At 42.0% G+C, this 13,692-nt stretch overlaps 1 protein-coding gene across 4 annotated transcripts in view; it reads right to left on the reverse strand.

Annotated features, from left to right (window-relative positions):
• The window catches only part of ARMC8 (armadillo repeat containing 8), a 60,223-nt gene that overhangs the window by 43,836 nt on the left and 2,695 nt on the right, over nt 1-13,692 (reverse strand). For 2 of the 4 annotated variants that reach the window (XM_038146408.1, XM_038146407.1), the window contains exon 3: nt 1,097-1,168. The exons of 1 other annotated variant lie outside the window; for it this stretch is intronic. In XM_038146408.1, coding sequence (XP_038002336.1) covers nt 1,097-1,168 — 72 coding nt within the window. Of the gene's footprint in view, nt 1-1,096; nt 1,169-13,006; nt 13,080-13,692 lie in introns of those variants that run through there. One more of the 4 variants, XM_038146410.1, reaches the window with a different exon arrangement.

The raw sequence follows: 13,692 nt of genomic DNA on the forward strand, positions 1-13,692 counted from the left end.
GAGAACAGAAGTCCTACAAATTCTAGATTTGGAAGGTGAAGTTTTTCTATAGCTTTTAAAATAGGAACCACAAGAATCAGCAGCGCTTGCAAAAACTGCTTAAGACCTGTTGCTGATCAAAATTCCTTAAATTTCTCATCATCTTCAACAAATGTCCATTTTCATCTTTACATCTCCTGTGAAGTCTTCTCTTCACCTGTTTGTAGCTGATTGAAAGAGAAGATAATCCAGCAAATTTTGTACAGGGGTGGCCCCACTGCTAATCCCTAGAGAATTTCAAGGGCCAGCCCTGGCACAAACTCGGTGTGTCAGTGAGAAGATACTCTCTGCAAATAAAAAGCATTTTTGACAAGGCAGCAGCAGCAGCTCTCAGGCAGAATAGTTTGGGGCCTGGTTGCCATTTAAGCAAAAAGATACAGGTGGGTGCCACACTGACAGCACAAGGACTGCAGTGCTCAAGGTTTTCATTCTCCATTGCTGCAAACTGAGGCTGAAAGAAAGCTGGAGGAGAAGAGGGATGAAATGAAAGCTGTAGTGAGCAGTCTAGGAGCTAAAGTCACCTGTTCAATTTGTACTAGTGGAATCAGAGTCCAGAAAATGTTAACATCAGCTGAAGCAGCAAGGTACAATAAAGTATGATCAATGGTTTTTAATCCACTGAAGCAAGTGGAGCAGACAAGCAAATTATCTCAGATGTTTTTCAATATTTTAAATTAAATCTTAAACATAACCTTACACATTTTCAGTTATGAACTCACCAGGCAATTGGCTGAAGAACAGGATTAAGATACAACCACTTTCATCCATCATTAATATCAATGTCAAAAAAATAGATTTTATTCCTGAGCTGATAAAGTTCAATAAAAACACCAAGACTACTTTAGAGAATTCTATGAAATTCTAAATGAAAAGCATTACTCAACAGCCTGTTCTGTAATACATGAGTTTAACAGATATTTCAAGTCTCTCTCAGTTACATTAAGAAAGTATTCAGTCAACTACAATCAAAGTTAAAACAAAAAAGTGCCTGTGATCGAAGGGTCATTATTCCAGACCTGTTGTGAATCAGTGAAAAGGAGAGTAGCAAAGGACATACCTTGGAACTGCTCCCAAAACAATCAAGTTGGCTTTTTGTTTGTTGTTTCCAATTACAGCATTTTTCATATCTCTGTAAATCCAGAAAGAAAAACAAACCCTGGTAAATTATGCTGAGGTACTGAGGGCTTATCTATAGAATTTACTATTTCCATGAGGCTTATCAAGCAGTTTTCCACACGTCCATGCTGCAGCTACAGACTGGGCAGTGCTTCAGGGCACAGTTTCCTCAGCCCAGAGGAAAATATCCCCGAGCTCTGGGATTCCACTACATCCCAACTCCTGCAAGTAAGCAAAAACCCAAACTATCTCACATGCACACCATACACCAAGAAGTCTTATTACTGACAAAAACTAGATATACTGGTTCTTTGTGCCCACATTGTCACTAGACTTCTAAAACAATTTAAAAACCCCACTACTGGTTGGGAAATCAAATATTGGTAATTTAAAGTATTAACTGAATAATCTACTGGGTGCAGGGAAAGGCAAGCTAAGAAAAAGGAACAAGGAACCATCACAAGTCTCCAGAGACCAGGCTTTTACGCTCTTCACCCCAGGCTTCCTTTCATGTATTTCAGCAGGACACCTAAACATCTGTACATCAAATTATCAGGAATTAAGTGGAAACCAGAGCATTTTCCCACCTGAGAGTCACTGCAAGGTTACACACATGACAGGCATTCGTACTAGGGTACCAGAAGATGGGATGCACTTTGGAAAGTGGACACTGGTTGCACACACTAAGAATTCCTATGAAAACCTGTGGTTTGCAACCTCGTTCAGAAAATTGCTACTGCGTCCTAAAAACTATCACCTCCTGCTCTTTTTTCTCTTCAAATGAGCACATTGAGCATACATGAACATCCAGAGAATCTGAAAGCAAGCTTGCAACTTAGAACTGGTTTCCGAAAAATCAGGATGATTCATTTCTAAGAAGCTTTCTAGCTGTTGGGGCCTTTAAGAGCAGAGAATAAAGAGAGATCAACTTCAGGTATTTATCACCAAAAAACCAAAACTAGATTGATTATAGTGTTAGCAGCAAAATTGTTAAGTTAATCATTATGCATATAATTTATTCAAACAATTTGGGAGTGTTAGTGGTTGCTTTAAGTGAGCACATCTTCTTGCCTCCGTGTCTCTCCCAGCTGCTATCTGCAATTTTAAAGAAACCTAGAGGAGCCCTGTCCTGTAAGGTCTGCCCTGGCCAGCAGGAACACTACACAGCCCTTTGGTGTGCACTGCAAAAGCAGATTTCACTGCACCAAGCAGGTATCCCGAGTGCCCCAAGTTTAACAACTCCCTCCACCAGAGTTGTAAAAGACTTCTTAGCCAAGGCAGGCAACACCTTACTGGCACAAACAGGACCTCCATAAAGCTCAATTAGCAAAAGGTAATTGTCCGTTCTCCCTGAATTTCTCCATGCATGCAGAAGAGTGCTTGAGGAATTCCAGGCTAGCTCCAAGTGTAGCTGTGATCTCAGAGCTCCAGCACAGGAGCATCACTAAAAGCAGCTCGGCTGCAGTCCTGTGCACACCTGAACCCAGCAGTCAGGAACCCCCCTGCCAAGGAGCCACCACGGAACAGCAAGTGCCAGCCCAGCCCAGCTCCGCCTAGCTCAGCATCAGCGGGAAATGCTGCACCTTCCTGTTGTGTCTCCCTAAGGTGGGTAACTGCACACCACGAGGCAGGAGGTGGAGGAAAAGAGCAAGGTCAGGAGACGGGCTAAGCTGGAAGCCCCTGAAAATTCCACAAATGGGGATGAAGTTGTCACTAAAATCAGAAACAGTACTTCAGTGGTTTCTATGCTGAACCCTTCACATTAAAGGTAATTTTTAAAAGCTTGTGAAATACAAGAGTCAGTCCAAAACACTGGCAGAAGCAAGGGTCAGATGTCTCGAAGGACTAATGGAAACTGCACCAACAGATGTGTCAAGTTCAGGTACTAAATGCTCAGGCCACTCCAAGACTCCTGAAGAGGCTGCCTCTCCCTGCTGCCCAGAGGCACCAGAGTCATCAAAAGCTGCACCATACCCACAGCTGCAAAGGCATCTCAGGCAGCTAAAAGAGAGGCACTAACCAAGCACTCTGGAAATTAACAAACAGATTTTGGTGATGTTTTAATACCCTGTGCTTGTGATTTTACATTTTTTTTTTGTGGGGAGAAAAATAAAACAACCAAAAACCAACAACAACAACCAAAACTGAAAACAACACTACCCAACTTTTGTGACTCCTGCCCCAATCCCTAACAGCCTAAGAGAACGGTTTATTAGCCTTATAGCCATTTAATAAGTATTGCCTATTAGAATTTGATTTAGAGACCCTTTCACAAGTGGCAGGAGCATGGCCAAGTTCCAGAACACCCAAGTGGAGAGGGTTAGTGAGGGCACAGTCCTGATCTGTAAATGATTCAGATGAATTTCTCCATCCTGCGTTCATAAAGTTCCTCAGAAAACTTATGTCAGATAGGAAAGAAATGGCAAAGCTTGAGATATCTGACAGATCCAACACACGTACATTTGACCAACTTCAACTTGCAGGCAAGCCAAATACCTTCAGATTGGTAATATGACCAAAACCTGCCAGAGACAAGGCTCAAAGGTCCCCATGTCTGTGTGCACTCCCAAGCTCCCTGCCATGCTTCTCTCCTCCAAGCTGCCACCTACAGAAGCAACCTTATTGAATACACAGGAAACTGTGGATGTGGAAAGCAAGAACACTCTTAAAATGCCACATTCAAATGCTGCATAGTAGTAGACTTTTTTGTGTACTATGAAAAAGAATTACGTAATTCCATATGATGTTTCATAGAGATTTTCCTGATCTGGAAGCTAGTTCCCCAGGAAGCAAGGAACTACCATATGCTGTCCCAGACCATCAGGTCCTTGGTGAATCACAAACCTTGGAAAAACTGAGGGCAACTCCCTTATTTGAGAACATTACCTCCAACAAGTTCAAGCTTGACTGATTTCAGATCCAAGGCATCATGAGATAGATCCAAGAAAAAAAAGCAGCAAAGATCACTATCTTGTACATGAGGCAACAAAGAAAGCTCAGAAACTGAGTCCAAAACTAAGCCCCACTTTATTTCCAAATGTCAGGCACCCTGCTCCCATTTCCTCTGTGCAAAGGAGTCCTTGGCAGGAGGAAAAAGGAACAGCAGTAACAATGCAGTTACAGGGAGATGAGAACTTCAGAAGAACAAAACATCCCCGGTGTCTCCAGGCCTAACCTGGGACAGAACCATGATCCAGAGGGAGATCCAGCCTTTCCAACTCCCAGCTCCAAGCCCAGGTTATGATCCAGCTGCCAGGCACCAGCACAGCTGGAGCAGCCTCCCAAGAAAAACTCCGAGCTGGCACCTGCAGCCAGAACACCTCAGCACCAGTGAGTTTCTCAGCTCGGAACAGAAACTCTGTGGAGAGTCAAAAGACAAACCTGAAGCTCCATAAAACAGAGCCCTTAAGATGCATTTGAGGTTGGCTGGGTTTTTGGTTTGGGCTTTTCTAATATCCTGCATATTAAATCTTAGTTTAGGTTCAAATTAAATTCCAAATCATTTAATTAAATAACCTGCATTACAATCAATTTAATGCAAAGATTTAAAATCTGATATTTATGTTGACATGTATTATAGTGCAATAAAGTCATGCACATGGAAAAAACCTGTAAGAAGGAATAACACAGGCTCCCAACAATAAAATACTGAAGAGCTCCTAGCTAAGTGCTTGGGAATATTGCTTCCTGAAGTGCTAAACCAGCTTTTTCAATCTCTTATTGCTTCTTAAAGAAATAAAAATATCATTTCATCAGTTGAACCTGTGACCATTCCGCTTTAAGTTATGAAACAACCTAGAGACTGAAAAAGCAGTGAGAGTGATTTTCTTCCTACAACTTGAGAAAAGCAGAAAAAACTACTGGGTGATGTTTATCAGCTCTAACAATGTTTCAGAACATTGCAACCCAAAAGCAATCAGTTTAATTAATTAGCTATAAATAAAATGCAGTGCATGCTAGTACATCAACACAGTGTGAGTGTTTAAAATATTTTAGGAGTACATTAAACTAGAGAAAAATCTAATTTCCATCTAAATACAGCTTGACAAAATTTACAAGAGGAACTAATTTTCCAACTGTGGTTGAAATTCTGGTTTTATTCTGATATTTAATGTGTAATTGTTTAAAGGCACCAGATATAGCCACTTCAGACAACTAAGAAGTGACATTAAACATAACAGTCTGCAAGTAAAATATGATCTTTCAGTTTCAATGATTCCTAACCAATAAAACCCAATATTATTAAATGTCTACATCCTGAGAAAATGAGTAGTCAATGAAAATTACTATTGCAGAAGGAAGCTGAGGAGCTGACCTTGATCCTACACAGAGGTTACTGAAGTTCAACATCTTAATGAAGTCAGTTTTAAGTTTGGGACTCCTTCCACAGAATAAAGCCCCAGTGAAACACAAGAGTGAGCTCAGGTCCCAACTGAGAAAGACGAGACTTTCACAGCACCCCCAGTGAGCCCCCATACCTGCATCTCTCCTGCAAAAGAAACCCTGAGAAAGCAGCATGGATACAAGGAAAGGTGACAATTTGGCTCTACCTCCATGTTGAAATACAGTAAATCAAGCACAAACAGAATAAATTATAAAATTCTGTTAGCAAGCTCTGGAGCTTTCCTACATCACCTTCCACCAAAGCAAAACAAAAGATCTTGAAACGAGCCAGAGTGACTTGAGGAAGCAGCCACAGGAACTCCACAGAAGAAGAGGAAATAAACAGCCTGCATGACATTTCCTCATCTTATGGCTTTTGAAAACAGCAGAGAGCCATATCTCAGGGGTTCCTAGACAGAGAAGGGTATCAAACACCAGCTGAACAATCACAGAAGGAAAAGCAGCCCTTTGCACCTCCAGCCAATGCTTTCACTTTTAGTATGAAATAGTTCCAAGAGATTCTGAGCCAGTTATGCAGCCACACAAAGCTCCCGACACAAAGCACTGTCAGGGCTGCAGATTTACCTAGCAGGGGCTGTCCAAAGTCACAACAACCGAGTGACACAAAGCAGCATTCTCAAAGGTTTCAAAAACTTAAAATGCAACCTTCTAAAAAGCTGAGGTACTGCAGCTGATACAGGGACACAGCTCAGACAAAAACCAGCTGCCCCAAGTGCAGGAGAGTCTCTAAGTTTCAGGATCATACAAGCAAATGGCACCTGTACTGGCAGGACTACAGCCAGAAGCTCACTGTGGAGGAGCTAAGTTTGGATAATTGTGCTTCCTACAGCTTTTGTCTCCTCCTCCTCCTCCTCCTCCTGCTCCCTTTCCTCCACTCTCCCATTTCTACAGATGGATGGAAAGCAATGTCAAGATTTATTGACCAGTTTTTGCATGTTAAAATATACCCATCAATACTGTCACAGATTTAATTTCTAAGACGGATACTACTATGGCTTAAAGCTGTTTTCTACTCCTTTAGTAAGTAGAGACCAACATGACTGCTGGTCCAACCAAGTGAATAAAATTTTACAAACTCCTGTCAATTCAAGCAAACCCCAGAAGGCCTAAATCAACTTAATTTTAAGGTTAATCATCAAGTTGGGAAGCAAAGTTTTAAGATTTCTAATCCCATTCAAAAATATCAGTTGATACAACAAAAAAGATAGTTTTACAGGAAAGAACAAAGCAGCAGAGCAAGACAGTGTTACTCAACTCCTTTGAATTTTAACACTTAGAAACTGTGACACAATCAACATACAGTGCAAACTAAACAAACAACATTTAAACAAAAGCCCCTCAATCCATGGTTGTTCTCAGTATTCATTCTGTAGTCTCAGTACTAAAATCAAAGTGCTGTAGAAAAATAGCACCTGGCTATAATTACAGCACTGCAAAACAGAATTTAACACACATAATGCTAAAAGTGATCATTTACTCCAACTCCTCCATATCTCAATGCCATTGAAAATGCTTGAACTCTTATCTCAAGTATCCTCTCTGCAGAGGCAAATTACCGTGTCAGGAGTTTCCTGACAAAGAAAGTCTGCCAAACAGAAAGAGAAGTGTTTGAGTGACCCATACCTGTAGTTAGAGAGATTGATAGCTTACTCCTACCCTGAATTCATCCTGTTTTTCAATGCTCCTCTTGCTGTGTGTGACAGACTTTAGGAACCTCTCATACCAAACCTTCATTTCCACATAGGAGTTTACATCAGTCAATTCACCTGCTGCCCTTCTGATCAAGCTTAACAATGTCAGCTCTCCATGTCTTTGGCTACAGTTTCAACTCAGGTTCCTTTCCAGTCTCTACCTGGACTGACAAAAGGGAGATGCTGCTTTTCCCACCTCTCCCAAGCAGGTTTTATTGCCCCATCCTTTGAACAGAGTCTGGATATGGTGCTACAAGTTGCATGAGATCAGTAACGGAGAGACAATGTGCCTCACTCAGCCTTAAAAACAATGTAACCCAAATTTGAAGTGTTTGAAGCCAGTGGTGGATGGGAGTTCAGCTAACTTCTATTATGTAACCAGTATAAACTGAAAAAACCAAACCAACAAAACCACATGAACCGTAGCTGGAGAGAGCTCTGTATTATCAGCATTTCAATTTCAGCATCAATCTCTGCTATTCAACCACACTAGGTCCTAAAGAATTATCCCAGCAGAGGTGTGGGCAAAACAGCTGCAGCTCAGCAGAACTCTCACAAATCCTCGCTCTGAAAATCCCTGCTCTGTGACGCCAGATCAGCAGAACACTTCTTTCACAACTGTCCCAAAACAGCCAAACCACCTGAAAAGAGCAGTTCCACCACTGCTGCTTCCCATGAATGACCCAAAATATCAAACACAAGTAACTGTGGTGCCTTTTTTTTTAATGTCTCTTATCTTCCCCCAAGGATACTTCACTTCCCAGTACGAAGGACTGCCTTCAGCACTTAGCAGCGCATCCCGCAGCTGAAGCAAAAATTGAATGAAATTTCATTAAACCAAGAGGTATCTGTAACACTACAGATACACAGCAGTATTTTTTTTTTTACTGCACTATTCTTCATTCACTGTCCCTTTATTTAAAGTTACTTTTGTCCATTGTCCCATTTTAAACCCACCACTCTTTATCTACAGACCCTCAAGTGATCCACATGGCGAAGTTTTCAGTTTCATTCAGGACAGGAAAATACCTTAAAATGGCCTTGCAGCATGTGTTTGTTTGGCTGTTCTAAATGTGAGCTCGGAATATTGTTTGACACTGTCCACTGCACCTTAGGCCAACAACCACTGAAGGACCACCAAACCCTACTAATTTAACATAGCTACTACTCATTAGATTATAATAAGCTGAAGTCTCTCTGTCATGAAGCAAAACCTCTGATTTTTATCTCCAAATAGCTATTAGAGCTAAGATGATGTACTGGCCTAGTCAAGCCAAAACTCCCTTTTTCAAATGGGTGTTACTCAGTTCTCATTAGAACAGAAATCCCCTAGTATCTATACGCCCATAAACTCTCTCATTCTGGAGTTTCTGGACCTTTCAGATAATGCCTGTTTGAAGTATATTTTAGCAAGTAATTCTACGAGCTAGCCTTCCTGCTATAATCCCCCAAGAAAAGTATCTCAACAACTGACATTATCAGTTCAGCACCACAAACACAGCACACATACTACAGTCAGCTGAATCATCTGGTACACAAAGTAACTGGAAAACAGGGTTCTGTCCCTTGCATGTTACTAGAAATATCAACCTTTTACATTAGCATAGAAGTTCCATATTGCAAATGCAAAATGAGCTTCTTTTGGAAAGCTACTAAATTCAAATTTTTAATTCTGATTCCAATCAGTGCAAACTGGCAGTTTGGAACCAAAAACTCCCAACACCAAATATGAAGAATCACAACCTCAGCAGCATTGTGGCACATGACCCTCGGGCCCAACCTACAAATTCAGTCTTTACAACACTCTCCACACCCCCAAAGGGCAGAATTCTTTCTCCCCCAGCTGCCTGCTGCTTGCACCCTCCCTTGCAGGCAGCCATTGCCTTTGTCTACCAGATTAATCAGGGGAAAGTAAACTCTGAATGGCCAGGTAATGTTCGGCTGTGCTCAGCTGGAGCTCTGTGACTGAGTTCCACCTCAGCACTGCTGTGACCAATGCTCACCCCTTCCTCTCCAGCTCCATCAGCCCGTCTGACAGAGGCTGCTCCTCCTCCCTCCTCTGACTCGGAGCCTCAAGCCATCACAGCAACAGTATCCCCACGCTGAGGCTTGTATCAACAGAGGGGCTTTGGAGAAAAGTGGCTTCACAGCCATCTCAAAAGTAGCAGTGAAATGGAGTCAATAACCATCATTCTCTCATGGGCTCAGAGCACTAAATGCAAGGCCTGAAATATTAAATATCCTTGTGAGGCTGAAGACTGCTGGTCAAGTATCATAGGTACACCTGAATTTAGCCCACCTCTAAATATTACACCAGGAGTTACAATACATAACAACTTACTTGCCAAAACCAAGCTATTCTGCATACGTACCTTTTGCTGCTTGATAAAAAAAAATACAAAAGTGAGAGTACCTTTTCTCTGGCAAGAACACATTTGCATTGAAGTGCATCTCCCTCTCTTCCCTCTGTCTACACCATCCTTCCACCTGACTGCAAGAACCACTGCACTGAAAGCCCCTCTTCACAGAGCACTACTTAATGCTCAGATGTTTAAGCCTTTCAGTTCCTCTTCTCCCTCTGAAAAGTCTTCTTTCACAGCTCACCTCTTGAAAGGGAAAAACCAAGGAGCAGAGGAGTGCTCCCAGCCCCACCTAAACCTGCTCCAAGTTCTGTCAGATCCTGCAGCTTCCCAGCTCCAAGCCACAAAGAGCCCATCCTGCAGCTCACAAAGCACCAACAAGGGACTCAGGAGCCTCTTCCCTTTACACATGAATGACTCTGCACAAAAATAATGCTTCAAAAAATTACATCACTTGTTGTTAGCCAATAACACCTCCAAGTTTCATGCAGGATTTGCATTTACTACAGTGTACTGCCTAGGAGACAACAGAATTGACCCAAATGTAGAGGGGCAAACTATGAGAGGAACAACCCTCTAAGGACTGCTCTATTTCCACATGGCCAAGGGAATATGCACAAAACCAAAAAACTCCTGCAGAAAACTGAGGTTCAGAAGTGCCCACTGAGAGTGAAAATCTGATGCAGCTGTTTGGGATGAAAAACGTGGAAACAAGTGCTGTTTGTCACCTAGTGTTACAGAGAGTTTAACAGACAAGAAGAACAAGAAGCAAAAGCAGCCTCTCCACAACTGTCTGAAGAGGGGTAACTGATGGTCCATTAGAACTGAGATGGGAATTTCCTCTCTTCCCACTTCATGAAGTTGCCTCTCATATTTCACAGAGTTTTTGTGGTGTGAAGACTGCACTAATGATCCCTCCAACAGTCACAGCTGAGAACACAGCACACTATTACACAGCCATCTGAACCTGTGCTTGGAACATTCATTACAGGCCCAAACTACAAAAATAAAATAGTTGGATGCAAAATCTGTGTGAGGGCCATGTGCCATTTCTATAGGATGTTTCTTTCATTGTGCTGAGAAATAAAATGCTCACACAAGATTGGAAAACACTTGTCTACTAATTCCTGCTGGCCATAAAGGACAGAAACAGCAGCAGCACAGGAATTCTCAGTGCACCACAAAGATGGTAATTTACAAGTCTTAAAGCATGACACCCTTTGACTGCTGAGGAATAGCCTGATGAGAAACAGCTGGGACCTTGAGTAAGCCAGGCTTGTCAGAAAAGATGCTCCTTTCAAACCCAGCCTTGAGGTGGGATTACACAGCTCTCCATAAAATGATAGATTGCCACTTTGAAGGCACCAGGCTAAATGTAATCATAATAAAATGTCTCTCAAAGAAGCCCCTGACTAGCAAAAAAAAATTTGAGGATAAAAGCAGGTATCAGTCTATCTGAACAATGTAGTCCTGAGCTTAATAGAAGGTGAAAAGCAAATGACAGTCTAAGGATCACAACACAGATATGCTTTAAAAAAAAATACTGCAAAGCACAAAATGATCCTGCAGGAACAACCTTGGGACAAGTGAAACTCTTATAAAAGCACAGAAATTTACAGAACCACTTCTGTTCTGTTCCTCTGCCAATAACAACAAAACATTGAAGAGAGACTCAGAGAGACCACAGCATTTAATGCACTGCAGTATCTGTGTGAGGCGATGTAAGCACTGCCAACACGAGCTGCACTCAAGAGCTGCACACCTGATATCAGTGCTGACCTTGCAGAATGCGCTCTGAGCACACTGGAGAAAACCTGAGCTCTACAACAGCAAGAGAAAAGGGCCACAGGAGCACCTAAGGAGACACAAAGCAAACCTGTAAAGATCTCTCAAGCATAAGCATGGCCACAATTTAGAGTCCATGTTTACAGAAGGGAACTACTATATTAACCTGGCCCATCTACAAAGACAGTAACTAAAAGGTAAATACACACACTGCCACACCGATGTGGGTATGGAGATGGGCCTTGAACACTTCAGTGCACTACCAGGGACAGGAAAAAAGGCAGCAGTCATCTCAACTTCTCAAATCCTGAACTGAAATTCAGGATTTAGTGGCAGGTACAATTCTTCCCTTCCTATCCACACCCAGATGAGCAGGACAGAAATTGTGGGAACAGAAGTTCTGCGGGAAACTTGGCATTTTGAAATAAGGTCAATAGATCCACACGCAGCAGTAACGGACAACAAGGAAATGGTTTCTGCTTTCCCAGGAGAAGGAAAGTAAAAAAGCTCTTAACCAGGTAAAGCTTTATTGTCTGGATGAGGAAAACTCCAAATACCACCTGTCTGAAAATTCATGGGAAAGCAAGGAAAAAGGAGATTTTAATCATTTAAATGCTTTCAGAATATGTAATTAAAGCTTTCTCAAGTTACAAGATGAAAACTGGACTGGCATGATTTTCAAGTTCAAGAAGCATTTAGGTACATTTTACCTTTATCAAAGCTCATTCAGAAGTTGGGTTTCATTAAAATTATGAGGATGCAATGAAAAAAAGCCCCAAGCCCAAGTTATTCATTCAAGCATACAAAAAACAGGACTATCATAACTGAAGACAATCGGCAGAAACAAAGCCTCTTACAACAGCCCATTTTCTGATCCTTGATATTCATACAGTTCCATCAATCAAAATAAAAATCTAGGTCATCAGTATTTCTAGCCAGGATGCAGAGAAAAACCAGCACATCTTAGGAAACAAAGATTTTCTGCAAAGGATGCAGCATATCTGGTAAAGCTTCTGACAGGCACTTCTGGAAAAACTTTAATCCTTTCCTACTCCACCCCAAATACTAGATCATTCTAACTTCAACCTCTCTGCATGTACCCTGAAATCAAAGAAAGAAGGACAAAGCAGTATTTTTCTGCCCAATCCTGGACTGACAGAAATTTATAATATATACACTACTCCAAATTCCATCTTTTATATACATTTTTATATTCTTTCATATTCTTATTCTATCTCTGATATATTTTTTTTCTAAATTGGACTGTCACAAACCCACCCACCAAAATCTGAAAAGCAACACATCTGCCACAAAGGACTGGCTCAGAGTCAGTAAAGACATTCTCACAATTAAGATTTCAGCCAGAGCATCACAAAATACAGTTTTACCATCCAAATCTGCCCTGTGAGAGATTTTGTGAAATAAATTGCTATTTTCTTGTCTTTAAATACAAGAAAAGGATCTCAGCATAGAATCCACTGACACCCACAGACAAAATGAAGAATTTCAGATGTTACCCAAGACAAAGATACTGCCTAAAACTCCTGTTTCTGGGAGATCAATTATACTGCAAAAGATGAATAACATATCAAAAGATAGGGAAGGGATTACCAAGGGTTGTGGGCTCCAGTCCTTTGAAAAGGAAGGAGAGCAGGGACGGAGCACCAGCCATGGCTCAGAGCATCTGCCAGGGAGAAAAGAGGGGCTAAGTCACCCCACTGGGACACTGGATGAGACACTTCCTTCCCCAGGACCACCCCACCACCCTTATGAAGAGGGGACCACAAAGGCTAAGGGGTGGAAGCAAAACCGGGCTCCCCTTGAGCAGAGTTAAGAACCTGCACACAGTTCCAGCAGGGTATCTAACGTTCTGATTCAGGTAAGTGGGTACTCCAACCAAGGAAACTTCCAGGGCAGCTTCACCTAGACTGGGCTCTTCATGTATTTTAAAGGCACACTGACATGTTGCCCCTGGACATTTGGAATGTTTTCATCTGCTACTGGGGAACACCTCAGGTCATGCTAAGCAACACAACCAAGATTCCTGGCTTCTTGATCCACTCATTCCTCTGATTTCTCCCAGTGTTTTACTAGACAGCCACAGCCAACAAGCTACTGGTCAGCCCAAAAAGGTCTGGTTTCACCACCAAAGTCAGTCCTGGGCAAGGTCTCATTTGCAACTTTGCTGGAAAAGCGATTCTAATGGAAAGCTCATGGCCTAAGGACAGCAAGGGAACATCCAGAGCTTTGCAGCACTTTCACTCCTGCTCCTTGACTCACTCTCCCAGTCCCTACCC

Source organism: Motacilla alba, chromosome 9 (assembly GCF_015832195.1).
Source record: "Motacilla alba alba isolate MOTALB_02 chromosome 9, Motacilla_alba_V1.0_pri, whole genome shotgun sequence".
NCBI lineage: Eukaryota > Metazoa > Chordata > Aves > Passeriformes > Motacillidae > Motacilla > Motacilla alba.